The sequence below is a fragment of the Ptychodera flava genome, unplaced genomic scaffold, assembly GCF_041260155.1.
Source record: "Ptychodera flava strain L36383 unplaced genomic scaffold, AS_Pfla_20210202 Scaffold_93__1_contigs__length_395732_pilon, whole genome shotgun sequence".
NCBI lineage: Eukaryota > Metazoa > Hemichordata > Enteropneusta > Ptychoderidae > Ptychodera > Ptychodera flava.
Genome location: NW_027248415.1, coordinates 257,082 through 272,380, shown reverse-complemented (window position 1 = coordinate 272,380; position 15,299 = coordinate 257,082). Strand labels below are relative to the sequence as shown.

At 37.8% G+C, this 15,299-nt stretch overlaps 1 protein-coding gene across 1 annotated transcript in view; it reads right to left on the bottom strand.

Moving 5' to 3' along the window:
• Window positions 1-8,345: 8,345 nt before the first annotated feature.
• Window positions 8,346-15,299, bottom strand: part of LOC139129117 (DNA ligase 1-like) — an 81,310-nt gene continuing 74,356 nt past the window's right edge. The window contains exon 5 of the mRNA XM_070694769.1: window positions 8,346-8,351. Coding sequence (XP_070550870.1) covers window positions 8,346-8,351 — 6 coding nt within the window. The remainder of the gene's footprint in view (window positions 8,352-15,299) is intronic.

Genomic DNA, 15,299 nt, shown 5'->3' with positions numbered 1-15,299 from the left:
ATGAACAGTCCAAACGGTAGGTAATAGTAATTCACGGTATAGACATATTATCACTGATAATAACAGTAATTAACAGTATTAACAGCTATGAACAGTAGATACAGTAGGTAACAGTATTCACGGGTATATACATATTATCACTGATAATAACAGTAATTAACAGCATAAACAGCTATGAACAGCAGATACAGTAGATAACAGTTATTCTCGGGTATATACATATTATCACTGATAATAACAGTAATTAACAGTATTAACACCTATGAACAGTAGATACACTAGGTAACAGTAATTCAAGGGTATATACATATCATCACTCATAATAACAGTAATTACCAGTATTAACAGCTATGAACAGTAGATACAGTAGGTAACAGTTATTCACGGGTATATACATATTATCACTCATAATAACAGTAATCAACAGTATTAACAGCTATGAACAGTCGATACAGTAGGTAATAGTAATTCACGGGTATATACATAATATCACTCATAATAACAGTAATTAACAGTATTAACAGCTATGAACAGTAGATACAGTAGGTAACAGTAATTCACGGGTATATACATATTATCACTCATAATAACAGTAATTAACAGTATTAACAGCTATGAACAGTAGATACAGTGAGTAACAGTAATTATTACATATGTACTGCAGATTATTCTATTGTGCCCCACCACATAAAGTTGGTATTGAATCTCAGTAATGTGCATATGAGAAAAGTAGTTTCTTTTCAAAATTCAGTTTTTGGCAGGATAAATTGCATATCATATTGACCACACAGTTGCTTCCTACACTTTATTAATTTTATCATAATAATACAAAATGTTAACAATAAACTCCTTGTCAAACAGCTATAAACGTACTTACAGATTGAGGGAGAATGTCGCAAGCCATCAAATAACTATGCAAATTAGTCACCTGCCCATTCAATAATTTTTCGGTATTTTCACGCTAAATTATGCAAATGAGTATCAAATTTGGCGGACTACTTTATACTTTCAAATTGGTAAAAATTGTCGTCTACTGTATATTGAAACCCGCTCGATGGAGGACCGGCATTACGACTGGCAAAATTGCGAATATGTTGATCATTTCGAAAGTGAATTTTATTACGGAGACACAATGTGACACTTGAGAAACAAGTATTTTCAAGGATAATGCGACGGTAGCGTCGTTGACAGTGCCGTCTGGGACTGCACAGGGAGATGTGCCCGTGTCAACACAGCTGACATGTCGAAAGTTGCATCGCAGAAAACCAAAACACGGGAATGAAAACAAGACGCGAAGCGGCACTTTTCAAGGAATGGCTTCACACCATGACAGAAGAAACTTGCGAAGTTCTGAACATTCCACCACCTGAGTTAGATCAATTGCTAGCCCGTTTTTTTTTCTGAGCGACGGGACTCACTGACAGCGCTCGTCTGGTAGAGCCTGCGTACAACGACTGCTCGATGCCGGCGTTCCACCAACTGTGGCTTCACAACTAAGCTAAGCGGGCACAAAAATCCAATATTACTCAACCGCTATTCTATGGCCAGTGTAGACCAGCAACGTCAGATGAGCAACATACTCGCCGGTATACAACCTGCATTTGATCCACAATCGACCGCGACCGGAAGTACAAGCCTGATGCCGGCCGAACATACACCGCGACCGGTGGCCGGTCCTTCGTATGCTATTCGAGGTCCCTTGTCGTCAATGCATCAAAATGCCCTCCATCAGTTTCCGCAACTACCAGGGATGTTCTCAAATGCACAAATCAGTGGTGGATCGTTCAACTTTACCTTCAACATCACCGGAAATAATTCCCTATCTCAACAGTCTTCGCCTGTATATCACGCGACGTCGTTGCATCGCCGACCTTCAGTGATCTACTCCGATTCCGACTCAGATTGAGTGATTCAACCGATAACATAATTAGACTTTCTCGTTTTGAAGTTTTACTCATTGTTCTTGTTCCAGTGTAGGCCTACATGAATTTCGATTATAATGACATAAAATACGAACGGTTTCACTTGAAAACATTTTGCAGTGTCATGTGTGTGTGAGTGACGTTGTTTTAGTGTACCAGCTGAGGGGCGAATAACTCTATAGGTTAAGTAATATCCATCCGCCGACCAAATAATTTACTTGCTCGACGAAGTTACTGGACCAACATGTGTAATTTGGGAATATATGTAATAATAACAGAACTCCATGACCTTGCCCTGACGTTTGTGTGGTACGGAAGTTATTTTCACGAGTGATGCGGTGTATCCTGCGGCCGTATTTTCACGAGCGAAGCGAGTGAAAATACAGCAAGGATAGCCTACACCCGCATCACGAGTTTTACGAGAAACTAACGTCGCCGCAGCATTCTGTAAAGACTGTAGTCGAGCAAGTTGTCCTCTAGGGATACCAAACAAAAGACTGTTACAATAGTCAAAGTGGGAAGTCACAAATGCATGGACTAGTTTTTCAGTTGTAGATCTGTCAGAAGTTTACGAATCTTACTTATTCTATGCAAAGAGAAAAAACCATTTCTGCACAACATTTTGATATGGTCAGACATGCTACCGTCCTGACTTAAAGTAATGCCAAGATTTCTGACTGAAATTGAAGGGATTATGTCGCATTGACCAATTCTCAGACTGTCTAGCTTCGTCACGTCAGATTTTAAACGTGATGAGAAGTGAATAACTTCAGTTTTGTTGTCGTTCAGTACAAGCATATTAGATTTCATCCAGCTGCGGACGTCGTCGACACAGAGTTCAATGTTATTACGAATATCGTCAGGTCTATTGCAGATGACATAAATTTGCGTATCGTCCGCGTATATCATGCAATCAATCCCATGGAGTACGAAGATGTCTTCAAGAGGTGCAGTGTAGAGTGTAAACAAGAGGAGGGCCGAGAACAGATCCTTGCGGAACACCGTATTTCATGCGAGAAAATGGGGATGATGCAGATCCAACCTTGACGCATTGCTGGCGATCAACGAGGTACGAACGAAACCAAGATAGACATTTGCCCGTTATACCGAAACGAAATTGTTGTCTCTGAAGCATAATTTCATGATCAATTGTGTCGAACGCTGCTGATAGATCTAACATAATGAGAATCACATCATGTTTGTTATGCAAGGCAAGCATGTCATTGTGAACACGGAGGAGAGCAGTTTCTGTGCTGTGGTTAGCCCGGTAAGCGCTTTGAAACTTTGTGAAAAGACTAAATTTAGTGAGGTGGTGGTTCAGTTGCTGAACAACAGCCCGCTCGAGGACTTTCGATAAGAAAGGGAGGTTTGAAACCGGCCTGTAGTTCTTCAGAATGTTCTGATCAAGATCTACTTTCTTTATTAATGGACGAATGATCGCAGTTGTAAATGACTCGGAACGATGCCAGTTGTGAACGAATTGTTGAATAGATCTGCAAGGAAAGGTGCCAAGATGTGTACACATTTCTTCAACACTCCATGTGGTAGAATGTCGAGTTCACAAGATTTCGGTGATGACTGTTTCACTAACGCAATTATATCCCCAGGTGACACCGGGTCAAATTCAGCTAAAGTATGGGTCGGCATTACATCATTAATCTCACAGCTGTGCGGTTGTGGACCAATCCTGTCAGGAAGTTGCGACACCTTGTTTTCAAAATAATTCATGAATGCTGATGGAATCTCTTTCATTGGGATGTTGTTTGCATGGTTTAATACGAACATTTGACGATCGATTTCTAACTGTGATTTGCGCCAATTTATTTCCAGTCGACGAACCTCTCTTCTCAGAGTCAGTAGATCCTCAGAGAACCATGGTGCACGCACTTTATTTAAGACCGATTTGCTTTTGACAGGGGCGACTGTATCGAGAGCATCGGTAACAACGTCATGGAAATAAAGATACAAATCCTCTGGGTTGGTATTGCATGGATGACCGATCATTTTGGATGAAATAATATCAATAATCTGTCAATGTTCATCGTACGAAAGTGACGTTGTGAGATTTTAACCTTGGTGTTGGTGATCGTTGAACATTCAGCCCAAAATATAATAAGCTATGATCAGAGTTAAGGGAGTCGTCAGATTTGATGGAGTGAAGCAATTGCTCTGATGATCGCGTTATAAGTAAATCCAATGTGTGGCCTTTGCTGTGTGTTGATATCTTGACATGCTGTTGTAGGCCGACTGAATGAAGAAGGTCGATTAGCTTACTTGTGTCGGAAGAATCTGTGTTCTCAAATGGAAAATTAAAATCTCCAGCAATTAAGAGATGGCCGAGGAAGGTACGGCTGTTTCCAAAAGAGTGGAAAACTGGGAGATAAAGCCACTTACTGTCGCCTTATTCTTCTTTGATTTTGGAGGACGGTAAACAGCGATAATACGTAGAAACTGACTTGCAGATTTAAATGTCACGTCTAACGATTCGAAGGACTGGAACATCTTTGATCTTTTTTTCCACAAGTCGTAGGTTAGAACGAGCCAAGACAGCTACCCTCCTCCTCTTCGCTGAGAGCGGGATTGATGGTAAAAGTTATACCCGCTAATTGCAGAATTAAGTTCAGCAATGACAGGATCAAATTGATTCTTTAGCCAGGTCTCGGTGATAATCATGATGTCCAATTTCCCTTTGAGCAAAGTAGATGCAATAGCACCGATTTTGCCGTTCAGAGAACGGGCGTTCCACAGAGCAGCGTTCAGATTGAGTTTGTTGAAGCAGGAAGACGTTCTTGGAATTTTGACAAGTGTGGAGGTTCGTTGTATCCAGGTGTTTGTGTATAGGTTTCAATTGCATGCTCGTTGAGTGCATTATTTTGTGAAGAGACAGGAATCAGACGAAGTACTCTTGTACGTGAATTTTTGTGTCTAATCTGTGGAGCACGGTGATTGGTTAATAATCGTTTGGATCCCATACCTTGGCTTTGGATGCTTGCATCCCGCCTTGCGTCCACGTGGTCGAAAAAATAACTTGGTAGGCATAGCTGAACAAAGGGGACATCTTCGTCGCCATATTGAAAGAATTTCTGCTTGCACCCAGGCACTGCCGTACATTGATATTTGAACGAATACTGCTTCCAAGTATGGTAGAGTTCGAGATTTTGTGACGAATCCAAGGCAGCAAATGTTTAAAAACCAGAAGGTATAAAAACTTCGCGGAAATTCACTGGTAAAAAGCGGTAAAACGTTAAAAACTTAGAGAGTGAAGAAAGGCTGCCGATCAACAGCGCCACCATACACCAAACCACATTATCCGCAACTTTCACAAGCAAAGAAGATGCAGTGGTATCCTACATTAAACACCTTGAATAGTTAAAACTGATAAAAGACAAGCGACAAAAACATATGCAACAGGTGGAAAAGTGTATATCAATTATCAAATGTACATAAATGCAAAGATATTGTCAGTTTTATATTGGAAAAAAATTGTGCATAGTTCTCTCATAGACTACCATGTACAGTAAATCAACTTTTCAGTGAAATTCCAAAATCAAATTTTTTGCACAACCATGGACTTATAACCACTCTAGTTTAATCAAAAACATTAATATAAATAATCAAGCGCACATAAATGCACAGATTTACCTAGTTTTGTATTGGAAAAAAATATTCATAGTTTCATCATAGACCGCCATGCATAGTGAATCAACATTTCGGTGAAATTCCAAAATCAAATTTCTTGCACAACCATGGACTTGTAACCACTCTAGTCTAATCAAGAACAATAATGTAAATAATCAAGCATACATTAATGTACAGATTTATCTAGTTTTGTACTGAAAAAAAAATTATTCATAGTTTCATCATAAACGCCATGCATAGTGAAGAGGCATTTCGGTGAAATTCCAAAAATCAAATTTCTTAGACAACCATAGACTTGTAATCACTCTAGTCAAATCAAGAACATTAATATCAATAATCAAGAGTACACAAATGCTAAAATTTACCTATTTTTGTATTGGAAAATTCATAGTTTCATCATAGACACCATGGATAGTGAACTAACTTTTTAGATGAAATTCATAAATCAATTCTTGTACACAAATGCACATTTTACTTCCAAATTCAAGCAAAGTACATTTAAATACATCATCAAACATATATAATATACAGATATAGCATTTGGGGGGATTGTCAATAATTTGCCTGATAGACTCCATGTATTATGATTTGATATAATTTTGGATGAGGTACTAAATCAGCCACATCTTGCCTTCTAATAGTTGCACAAAATATGGTGACCCTGCCTCAAATGTATGAAATACCATATCTCTTCAAAAATTCTTGCATGATAAATTGCGAATATCCCCCCAAAAACACCAGCCCTCCCCTCTGTAATTTGTGTCTAATTGATTCAATTGTTATGTAAATTAGCTGATACTGTTTCAGTTATTCCTGTGGAGAATACCACAGTGGTGGGGGGGGAGGGTCAAGTTTTAGAATGTCGGACAAGGGGGAGGGTCACATTTTAGACAGGAGGATAGGGGAGGGTCACATTTTACGGTACAGGTGTGCGCGAAATTCCCCGTGCCCACCCCCTGTAATTACTGAAGGCTCCCTAAGTTAAATCTCCAAAATTTTGGGAGTGCTTCTTTAAACAAACTGGTAGGTTCCAACATAGTTGTTCAGGATATAGAATGTAGAATATAGAATGTGTATATAGGTACAGATGATGCTAAAATTGCTTTGTAGCAAAAATGAAAGTGACAGGCACACATTACATTTATCTTTGACCAGAATGTCAATTTAAACTTTTCAAGACTTCCGCTATTGTAACTAATCCTTATTTTTCGTTTCAGGGCATGAGTCTAACTCTTTTAGAGCGTTTTTGAAACTTTGAACTTCTGGTGCCGATTTAAGCTTCTTAACTATATTTGAAAGATTCCTAAACAAATTGAAAGTGTACTTGTAATTGGCTGAGATAACATCACTTATCTTTTCCCTGACCATGTTCACATCTTTTTCTCGAGATACATCCCCATTCCCAACGTCTGGTAATACAAATTGTGAAAACTCATGGGTTATATTGTATACCCTAAGGAATTGTGCAAGTCCTGAGTCAGCTGGAATAAGTATGGGAATTCCCGCTGCTATTGCTTCAAAAGCCGTAAAACCAAATGACTCTGTCAGTGATGGTGGCAAGAAAAGATGACTTATTTCAACATCACTGATGATAGCCTTTCGTGACCTATATTTAGAAAGATAGGCAATCAAATATTTCCCATTCGCAGCTTTGATTTGCTGATCGAGATAGTCTTTCATGTCAGCATAACTTTTATCTGATACACTGTATATTCGCCAGAATATTGTTTCCTTAAATCTGCGATGGAAGGAGCAAGAAAAGTTGCCAAGTGCAGCAACGATTATGTCAAATCCATTGAGATCCTCCGTAGAGGAGAAGTGACCAACTGTTAAAATTTTAACTTGATCTTCTTCAGGAAATGGGCTACGATCAACGTCAAATAAGTCATCTTGCGGAAAAGGAACAAACTGTCTGTGATCAATACCGAGTCTTTGAAACAGAGTCTTTAGATATCTGAAAACCACAGGACCAACTGAAAAAATTATATCAGCCTTTGTGGATTGTTCTACGATCTCGTCCTGTGTATTGTCAGAATGTACAGCACTTCCGTATGTCCTCTTAGGAAAGTCATGCACAATCAGAAACACCTGCGATTTGGGGAACCTTTCTTCTCTAATGTCCACAGCACCCTTCCCTGTTGTTGGTGCATGCCCAAGAATAACACAAACGTCACGTGCCTCATTTTCCAAATCAGGGAAGTTTTCTCTGTGATATACATTTACACAGTCTAAATTATCGTCACATTTGTATTTCGGCGTGATAACGTTGAACCCGTTTCGCTTAGCACTGTGTACATCTTTATCCTCTGCTTTAGTTAGTAGCAAAAGTACGTTCCAGCCCATACTTTTAGCTTGTGAAGCCATGTTGTTAATTGTTGCAGATATCTCACTAGTTGGATTATCCCATTGATCGTTAATCACGACTAAGGATCTGAAAATAAAAATAAGATTCGAGTATTTTACTATGAGGTCAGATATATCGGATTCATTGCTTTGAGAATGGTAGCATTGTGTAAAGTGAAATTAAATGTGTGAGAAATATATGAAATAAACGTCGAATAACCATGCTGGTCTGCAACATGATTGTCATTAAAAGATTCCTTTGAAAATTAAATTTGGTTTACAAAACGAATTCAAGCAAGAACATCAATATGATAAATAAGATAACTTTACAATAGCTTCATATCTTTTGCGTAGCCTCGCTTACTCCATACCTCTGTTTTCCTGCTACCGACGCATGCATTTGATTCGGTCCAGTTGAACAAATCTTGTATTGAAAGGCAATTAAACCTGTAGACACAAGAGAATCCAGCAGATTATGTTGATGTTTTTGATTGAGAGGTTGATTCCAAGAGAGCTATTAGTCATAGAGTTCGCAAGAAACCAACCCCCCCCAATGGCGGCGCCCTATACTTCCTCGGGTTTTTACGGTCATGTGGGATTCTGAATGAGACTTCCGACGCGTCTGCACTGAGCTCTATAAACACGCATACGTTGTTGCGACGTCTGAATTTTGCAAATCACGACAAAACTGGGTTAATTTTTGGCTGAAATTTGTCAGTTTGTCAACGTTAGTACACCATGATGACTATTAATTTGATCGCCAGCATTCGACGTGATGGCCAACAGTTAGTTCGAAAGACACTGTTCAGTGTTATGTTGAGAAATTTAGTGTTGAATTCAATAACCAGTATCAGTGTATCTTGTCTGAGATATTTCGGGTTAGCCTAAAAGGGGAAAAGATTCTTTTGCCTTGTCTGCACCCCGACAAAAAGTCCGAGGGACCTTTGGCCTAAAAAAAAATTTAAAAAATATTTCGCTCGCTGCTCCTTAACTTTGTACAAAAATCCTATGAACAATATTTCCTCCTCTGGCCTAAATAGAAAATTGTGTACTTCCTCACTATATAAAATTTACTTACTTAGGTTATCCTAAGAGACCCGAAAGAAAAATATCAAACCTGTCTTATCAGCGATCTTGAAGATAAAAATAATTGACCAAAAATTACAAAAATACATACATACATACATACATACATACATACATACATACATACATACATACATGTACATACACAAACACACATTTACATACATACATACATACATACATACATACACACACACACACACACACATACATACATACATACATACATACATACATACATACATACGTACGTACGTACGTACGTACTAACATACATACATACATACATACATTCATACGCACGCACGCACGCACGCACACGCACACACACACACACACACACACACATACCGGTACATTCATTCAGACCTAGTCTGTGGGCTGGAGGGGCCTACCGCTCACCCCCATAAACCTACTACATTGGTATTTTTTGTTTTTTGGGGGGATCTGCTGAACTAGGAAAAAAGATGTTTACATTGGATATTTTGGAATGCACTACCTGTCTGCACTGGTTTTGATTTGCATGTACACGAAATATGGCGAAAAATGGTTGGGGTAGGGGGTACTATATCCTCCCCTACATTAAGTAACCTAGCATGAAATAGCACAAACCTTACATTTTTGGAAAGCTCAGATACAGCTCGTTCTAAGAAACACCAATTTAAGCACAATAAATTTGTGTACATAGAATATAATATTAGCCGCCTCTGATGACTACATTTTGTCGTCTGCCAGTGCTGAGAAACAGCCTGTCGACCGAAACTAGGTTCCGTTTGGTAAAAATGTTTCAAATTTGATATGCAAGAAAATGTACAGTTCAGATTTATATCACTGATATCATCTTCTTCCGAGTCAAGGTATTTTTGCCATATTCAGTTTCAAAATGTTGAAATCCTGTCAATGTCCATTGACACTGTATTGTATTGCATTGTCAACTCGAGTCGGCCATCCGTGCAGTACAGTGCGCTCTTAGCAAGGCAAAGATGTGTTGTACTTAGGTGTGCAGACCGCGATTATCCAGAGTGTTTCCGAGATCAAATAATGTTTTTTTTTAAAGTCAAATTTACACTAAAAATAGGGTTAATCTGTGTGCGACCAGAATTGTCACAGACGATCGATACATCGATTATCAATGGGTAAGAATGCCGAAGCACGCTCTCGATAGTTTTCCCAACGGCTATACTAGTCACCTATGCGAATTCTGGTGGAATCAGCAAACTTTCTTTTTCGTTTTTTGCCGGATCAGTAAGACTCGGCTTTCTCCCACGGTCCATAACCGATCACCGACGCGAGTGATACTATGGCGTACAGCAGCGTCAGCGTAGACTCGTACTCCCCAGCTCAGTTGACAATGGCCCTAGTGCCGAACGTTCGATGTTCGGAAGCTGAATTTAGGTGGTCCACCGGAATTCAAACTTTTACTTTTTTGAGGACATGTTTTTATCGATATCTCGCGATCCGCGAGCTGTCGCCACGTCAGTTATCGACCATTGGCATTAAAAAAATGTTTTAAAATGTTACCAAGTTGGAGTGCCACTTTAAAATGATATGTTGCAATATGTAATATCTTCTATAGTTTTCATGAAATTTGACCAAAACTTACCCTATACAAGAAGGTTTATGTCGCAAATTACCGTCAAAACTAATCTCAAATTCTACCAATTATTTTCCTAGACACATTACTAAAGGCAATGCTTTGTATAAAATCTATTTTATTTGCTACAGGACATGTCAAAAATATAAGTTAGACTTTTAACAGACAAAATATTTGGATTGAATGACTGTTAGGCCAAAAAAAAAAATGTGCTGTTCCGATTACATGGTTTTCAAATTTAGGGTAGGTAGGTAGGGAAATTTTTTTTTTTCAATTTTTTTTTATTTCTCAATGTGCATTTTGTACTCGTTCAAACAAACTACCAGTGAACAATTCCTCATGAAACGCACTCAAATTGAATACCAATATATTAAAATAAAATATTCATCAGTAGAATTGAAGTGTGTGGTTTATTAGACTGCCAAGGAAATTGATATGGCTGAATAACAATTCTTTGACAGGAAACTGAACTGTTTATCCACAGGTAAATCCTCAGCTTTTTGCAGTCACTCGCAAGAAAAACGCACATACTTTACGTTGAAGTTGTTTGTAGCCTCGCCAACCTGTATATTTGTCTGCTGTACTTCCAACCACGGCCCAGCAGCATCACTGGCACATTCAACTCGAATAGAGTACATTTTACATTCAGAAAAACCTGGATGGTGTTCCTCCAAAATTTCTTCGAATGTTCGGTTCTGTCTAACAGAAGACAAAATCGACCTTCTTCGCCATGATCGCATTTGCGAAACAAAATTGATTACACGTTATGTCAATCGCGAGTCACCATTTTGTTTGAGACGTGGCCTGCTATAAGTAGGGATACCAGGCCCTTTTTGTTCTTGGTTAAACTTACTTGAATTGTATGTTTTCTTAAAGATCTTGTCTCAGGATTCAAAAAACTGTTTGAATGATGGTTCTATCTTGTCTACTTCCAGGGTTATGATTTTTTAGCATTAAAATATGCTCGATTTTTTGACAAATGGTCAAAAAATTTCAACATATGGCTATTAAGAGTCATTTTGTGGGTATCCTATGAAAAAATATAGTTGTATAATAACATTAATTCTCTAACTAATCTGCTTTAAAATACTTTTTGTGCAATATATTGTAAGAGTACGGTATAAGGAGCTTTTGTTTTCTTTACACAGAGACTTGAAAATGCCAAAAATTTTGTGAGACAGAGTTGAAAATTGGACGGCACCGTGTATACTACCAGTCAAAAAGCTATTTTTCGCCATTTTCAAACTACTGTAACTTTCAGAGTTTTAAGCTAGTTCTGTCAAATTTGGACAGTTAAACTTGAGTAATAACAAAAAAGAATAAATAGATTTTAGATCTGTAAAATTTCTTAAATGTTACATTTGAGAAATTCTGATATTCAAAAAACCAAAAATCATAGGAATATGAATAAAATAAGTCATTGTTCATCTGATCAACTCACAGTACAGAATAATCCCTCTGAAGCTGTCCTTTTTTACACAAGAATATTACTCCCCCCTAAAAAGCTGTCATCTTGTTGTACTCAGTTTTCCTTTAGCATTGAAATCTAGAGTCAGGGTTATGATTTTTTCCTTTCCTTTCCTTAGATTTTTATTCTCTCTTCATTTGCCCGTCTTTCAACTTGTCTTGTTTATCAATTCCTGATTCCTGCACTACCCCTGTCTGTCATTTTCCCAAGTTTACGATAATGCTGTTTAAAAAATAAAGGTTGTTTACATACATTTATTATAATAATAACCATGGCATGCTGACTTTTTACCATACATCATTGAAAGAGTATTCATTTCTGTTGTCAAATATCATTTTGTAAATTTTGTGTAACATCAACAGATGACAAATGAACACAGTTTAATGTTCGCAAAACTACCAGGGTTAACGTTTGAAAACAGCTGATTGTAGCGTAGGCAGTTAGGGGCTGTTCAACGAAGTACGTACGTAGGGCAAAATTCACGGTAAATTCCGAACGCACAGATTTTGAAACTACTCAGAACTGACCTTAACACACAGTTTTTGATGTACGGGTTTAAATTTTAATGATAGAATGACTATAAAAAGTAAAATTGACCAAAATTTTGCTCGATTCACTATAACAAAACACTTCCGGGTTTTCACTTGGCCTGCATAATATGGCTGCACTGTGCATGGTGCGGTTTGGAAATGACAGCAAGAATGTAAATAAAAGATTACATCAAAAAACGGCCATGAAAATGCGTCAAACTTTCCACAAATTTAATAGTTGCTGTTTGGTATACTAACTCCGATCACTGAAAATTGTCCCTGCATTTTAGCGAAAACCTACCTACAAAACGCCGTTTAGGCACTGAACAACATACTGTAACGAGCCATTCCATTCTAACATAGGAAGTAGTGGCCTGAGAAATGTGCGTGCCGCGCGCAGTACGGCACGCTGTATTGGCGAAAAATAATGCTTGATTTTGAGCGCTAAAATGACACGATATTTTTTTCTTTATTTTCAAAAAAAAATCCCATGGTAGAATGAGCAGTTGAATTGGAATTTTTTTTATCGAAAATTTTATTGAATTAGACCTAATACTTTTTGAGATACAGCAGTTTGAAAACCGGAAACCGTTCAGTGTGCAACAACTGTCAGTGTCATGTCGCAAGTTTTCATGAGCGTCTGGCATCACTTCTATAAGAATGACGTATTAGTTCTCGCGTGATTCGCGCGATTTGTCATAGTTCTCGCGTGATTTCATGCGTTTCACGTTTTTTCATATCGTTATTTTTACTTCCGGGTTACGAGGCTCTAAAAAGTCTAGGGTCGGGGGGTTAAATTGGGGTAGGTCGGGTAATCGGAACAGCACATTTTTTTTTTTGGCCTTACTGGCATGTTTTGAAGGGTACCGTAGAGTCACAGTACTACCGACTCGCATATGTGTTAAATGTGTCGTTACCTGCTTAATGATACTAGCCCACTTGCCACGTTATGTTAAAAATAAGCTCAGCAGATGACTTACAAGAAGACAGGTTTAACAAAAACGAATGCGAGTCGGTAATACTGTGATTTTGCGGTACCCTTCAAAATATGACTGTTACAGCTACAGCATCCCAATATTTTTTCTGTCAAAAGTTTATTTCAAGTTTCTAACATGTACCTGTAGCAAATAAAACAAATTTAATACACAGCATTGCCCTTTGTATTATGTCTAGGTAAATAATTGGTAGAATTTAGATTAGTTTTGACAGTAATTTGCGACATAAAACTTTGGGGTATGGGGTAAATTTTGGTCCTATTTCATAAAACTATAGAAGATATTGCATATTGCAATATACCATTTTCAAGAAGAATAAATCACCTTTCTAATGATACCCCATAAGCTAGGTCATGTTAAACAGTAATCCTAGGGATCTCAAGGCTTCTGAAAAATACAGGTTTGTTATCCTGTGGGGTAGAGGGGAGGTGCACATAGATGCCCCTCTAGCCCACGGCCTAATAGATTGATAGTGATACTTGCTGTGTAAGTAAGACAAGGAGACATAGACAATTTTACAAATACGTCTTATCAAAATTATTTTAAAGAAAATATTTAAAAAGTAAAATATAAAAATAGGCAGTCATCAACAATTTATTTACTTTGAGGAGAAAATGGCAATATGACTATATGGGCACGTTTTAAAGTCTTCTTTTTAAAGCTATGTGCATTAGTTCATTGCATAAAATGCCCATTCACGATGTACCAATGTAGCAAAACTTGCAAGTTTAGTTACTAGAGACATTACTGCATGGAAAATACCCAATTTTGATATTTACTTTCTTCTCCAGCACATTGCAATTAGTACATAATATCCATTAATCTGTTTGATTTGCTTGATTGAAAGGAAACCATAGTTATCGTATTTTCTTCCGGTTAAAAATACTGAGTTACCAGAAGAAATCGATTTAACGTTATCCAATTCCATGACGTTATATTTTTTACTAAAACCTTGTGCATTTTAGAAATACCAGTATCTAAGCTTTCTAAAACTATAAGGTATATGGCATTTCAAGCCAATTTACTTCATCAATGGAAAGAATGTTGTACCCCACCCCAGCTTTTGCACACTCCATACAAAAATACACGCAATTCAAAATTGGCTCCAGAGAAGTAGTGTACATTTAAATATCTAATGTTGACACTTTTTCTTGTTTAATATGTTGGAGTAAATAACTTAAACACAAAAAGCTGTCAAAATTTTGGTTAATAAAACATTTCAAAATTGTCAAAAAAAATTTAAAGTCGTCCTATTCTATGTACACAAATTTATTTTGCTAAAATTGGTGTTTCTTATAGAACGAGCAGTATCTGAGCTTTCCAAAAATGTAAGGTTTGTGCTATTTCATGCTAGGTTACTTAATGTAGGGGAGGATACAGTACCCCTACCCATTTTTCGCCATTTTTCGCGATACATGCACAAAAACCAGTGCAGACAGGTAGTGTATCCCAAAATATCCAATGTTAACATCTTTTTCTAGTTCAGCAGATCTCAAAGAACAAAAAAATACCCATGTAGTAGGTTTATGGGGGGGTGCACAGTTTGCCCCTCCAGCCCACGGACTAACTGACAGACAGAGAGACAACGAACACCGGAGGGATACCCATCCAATAGCTTCTATGGACTGTAGTTTATGGTAGCTAACAAAAGTAAAACTAGGACATAACAACATTCCAAAATTTGCATTGATACACATTGCGTACGTGTGACGATGCATTACC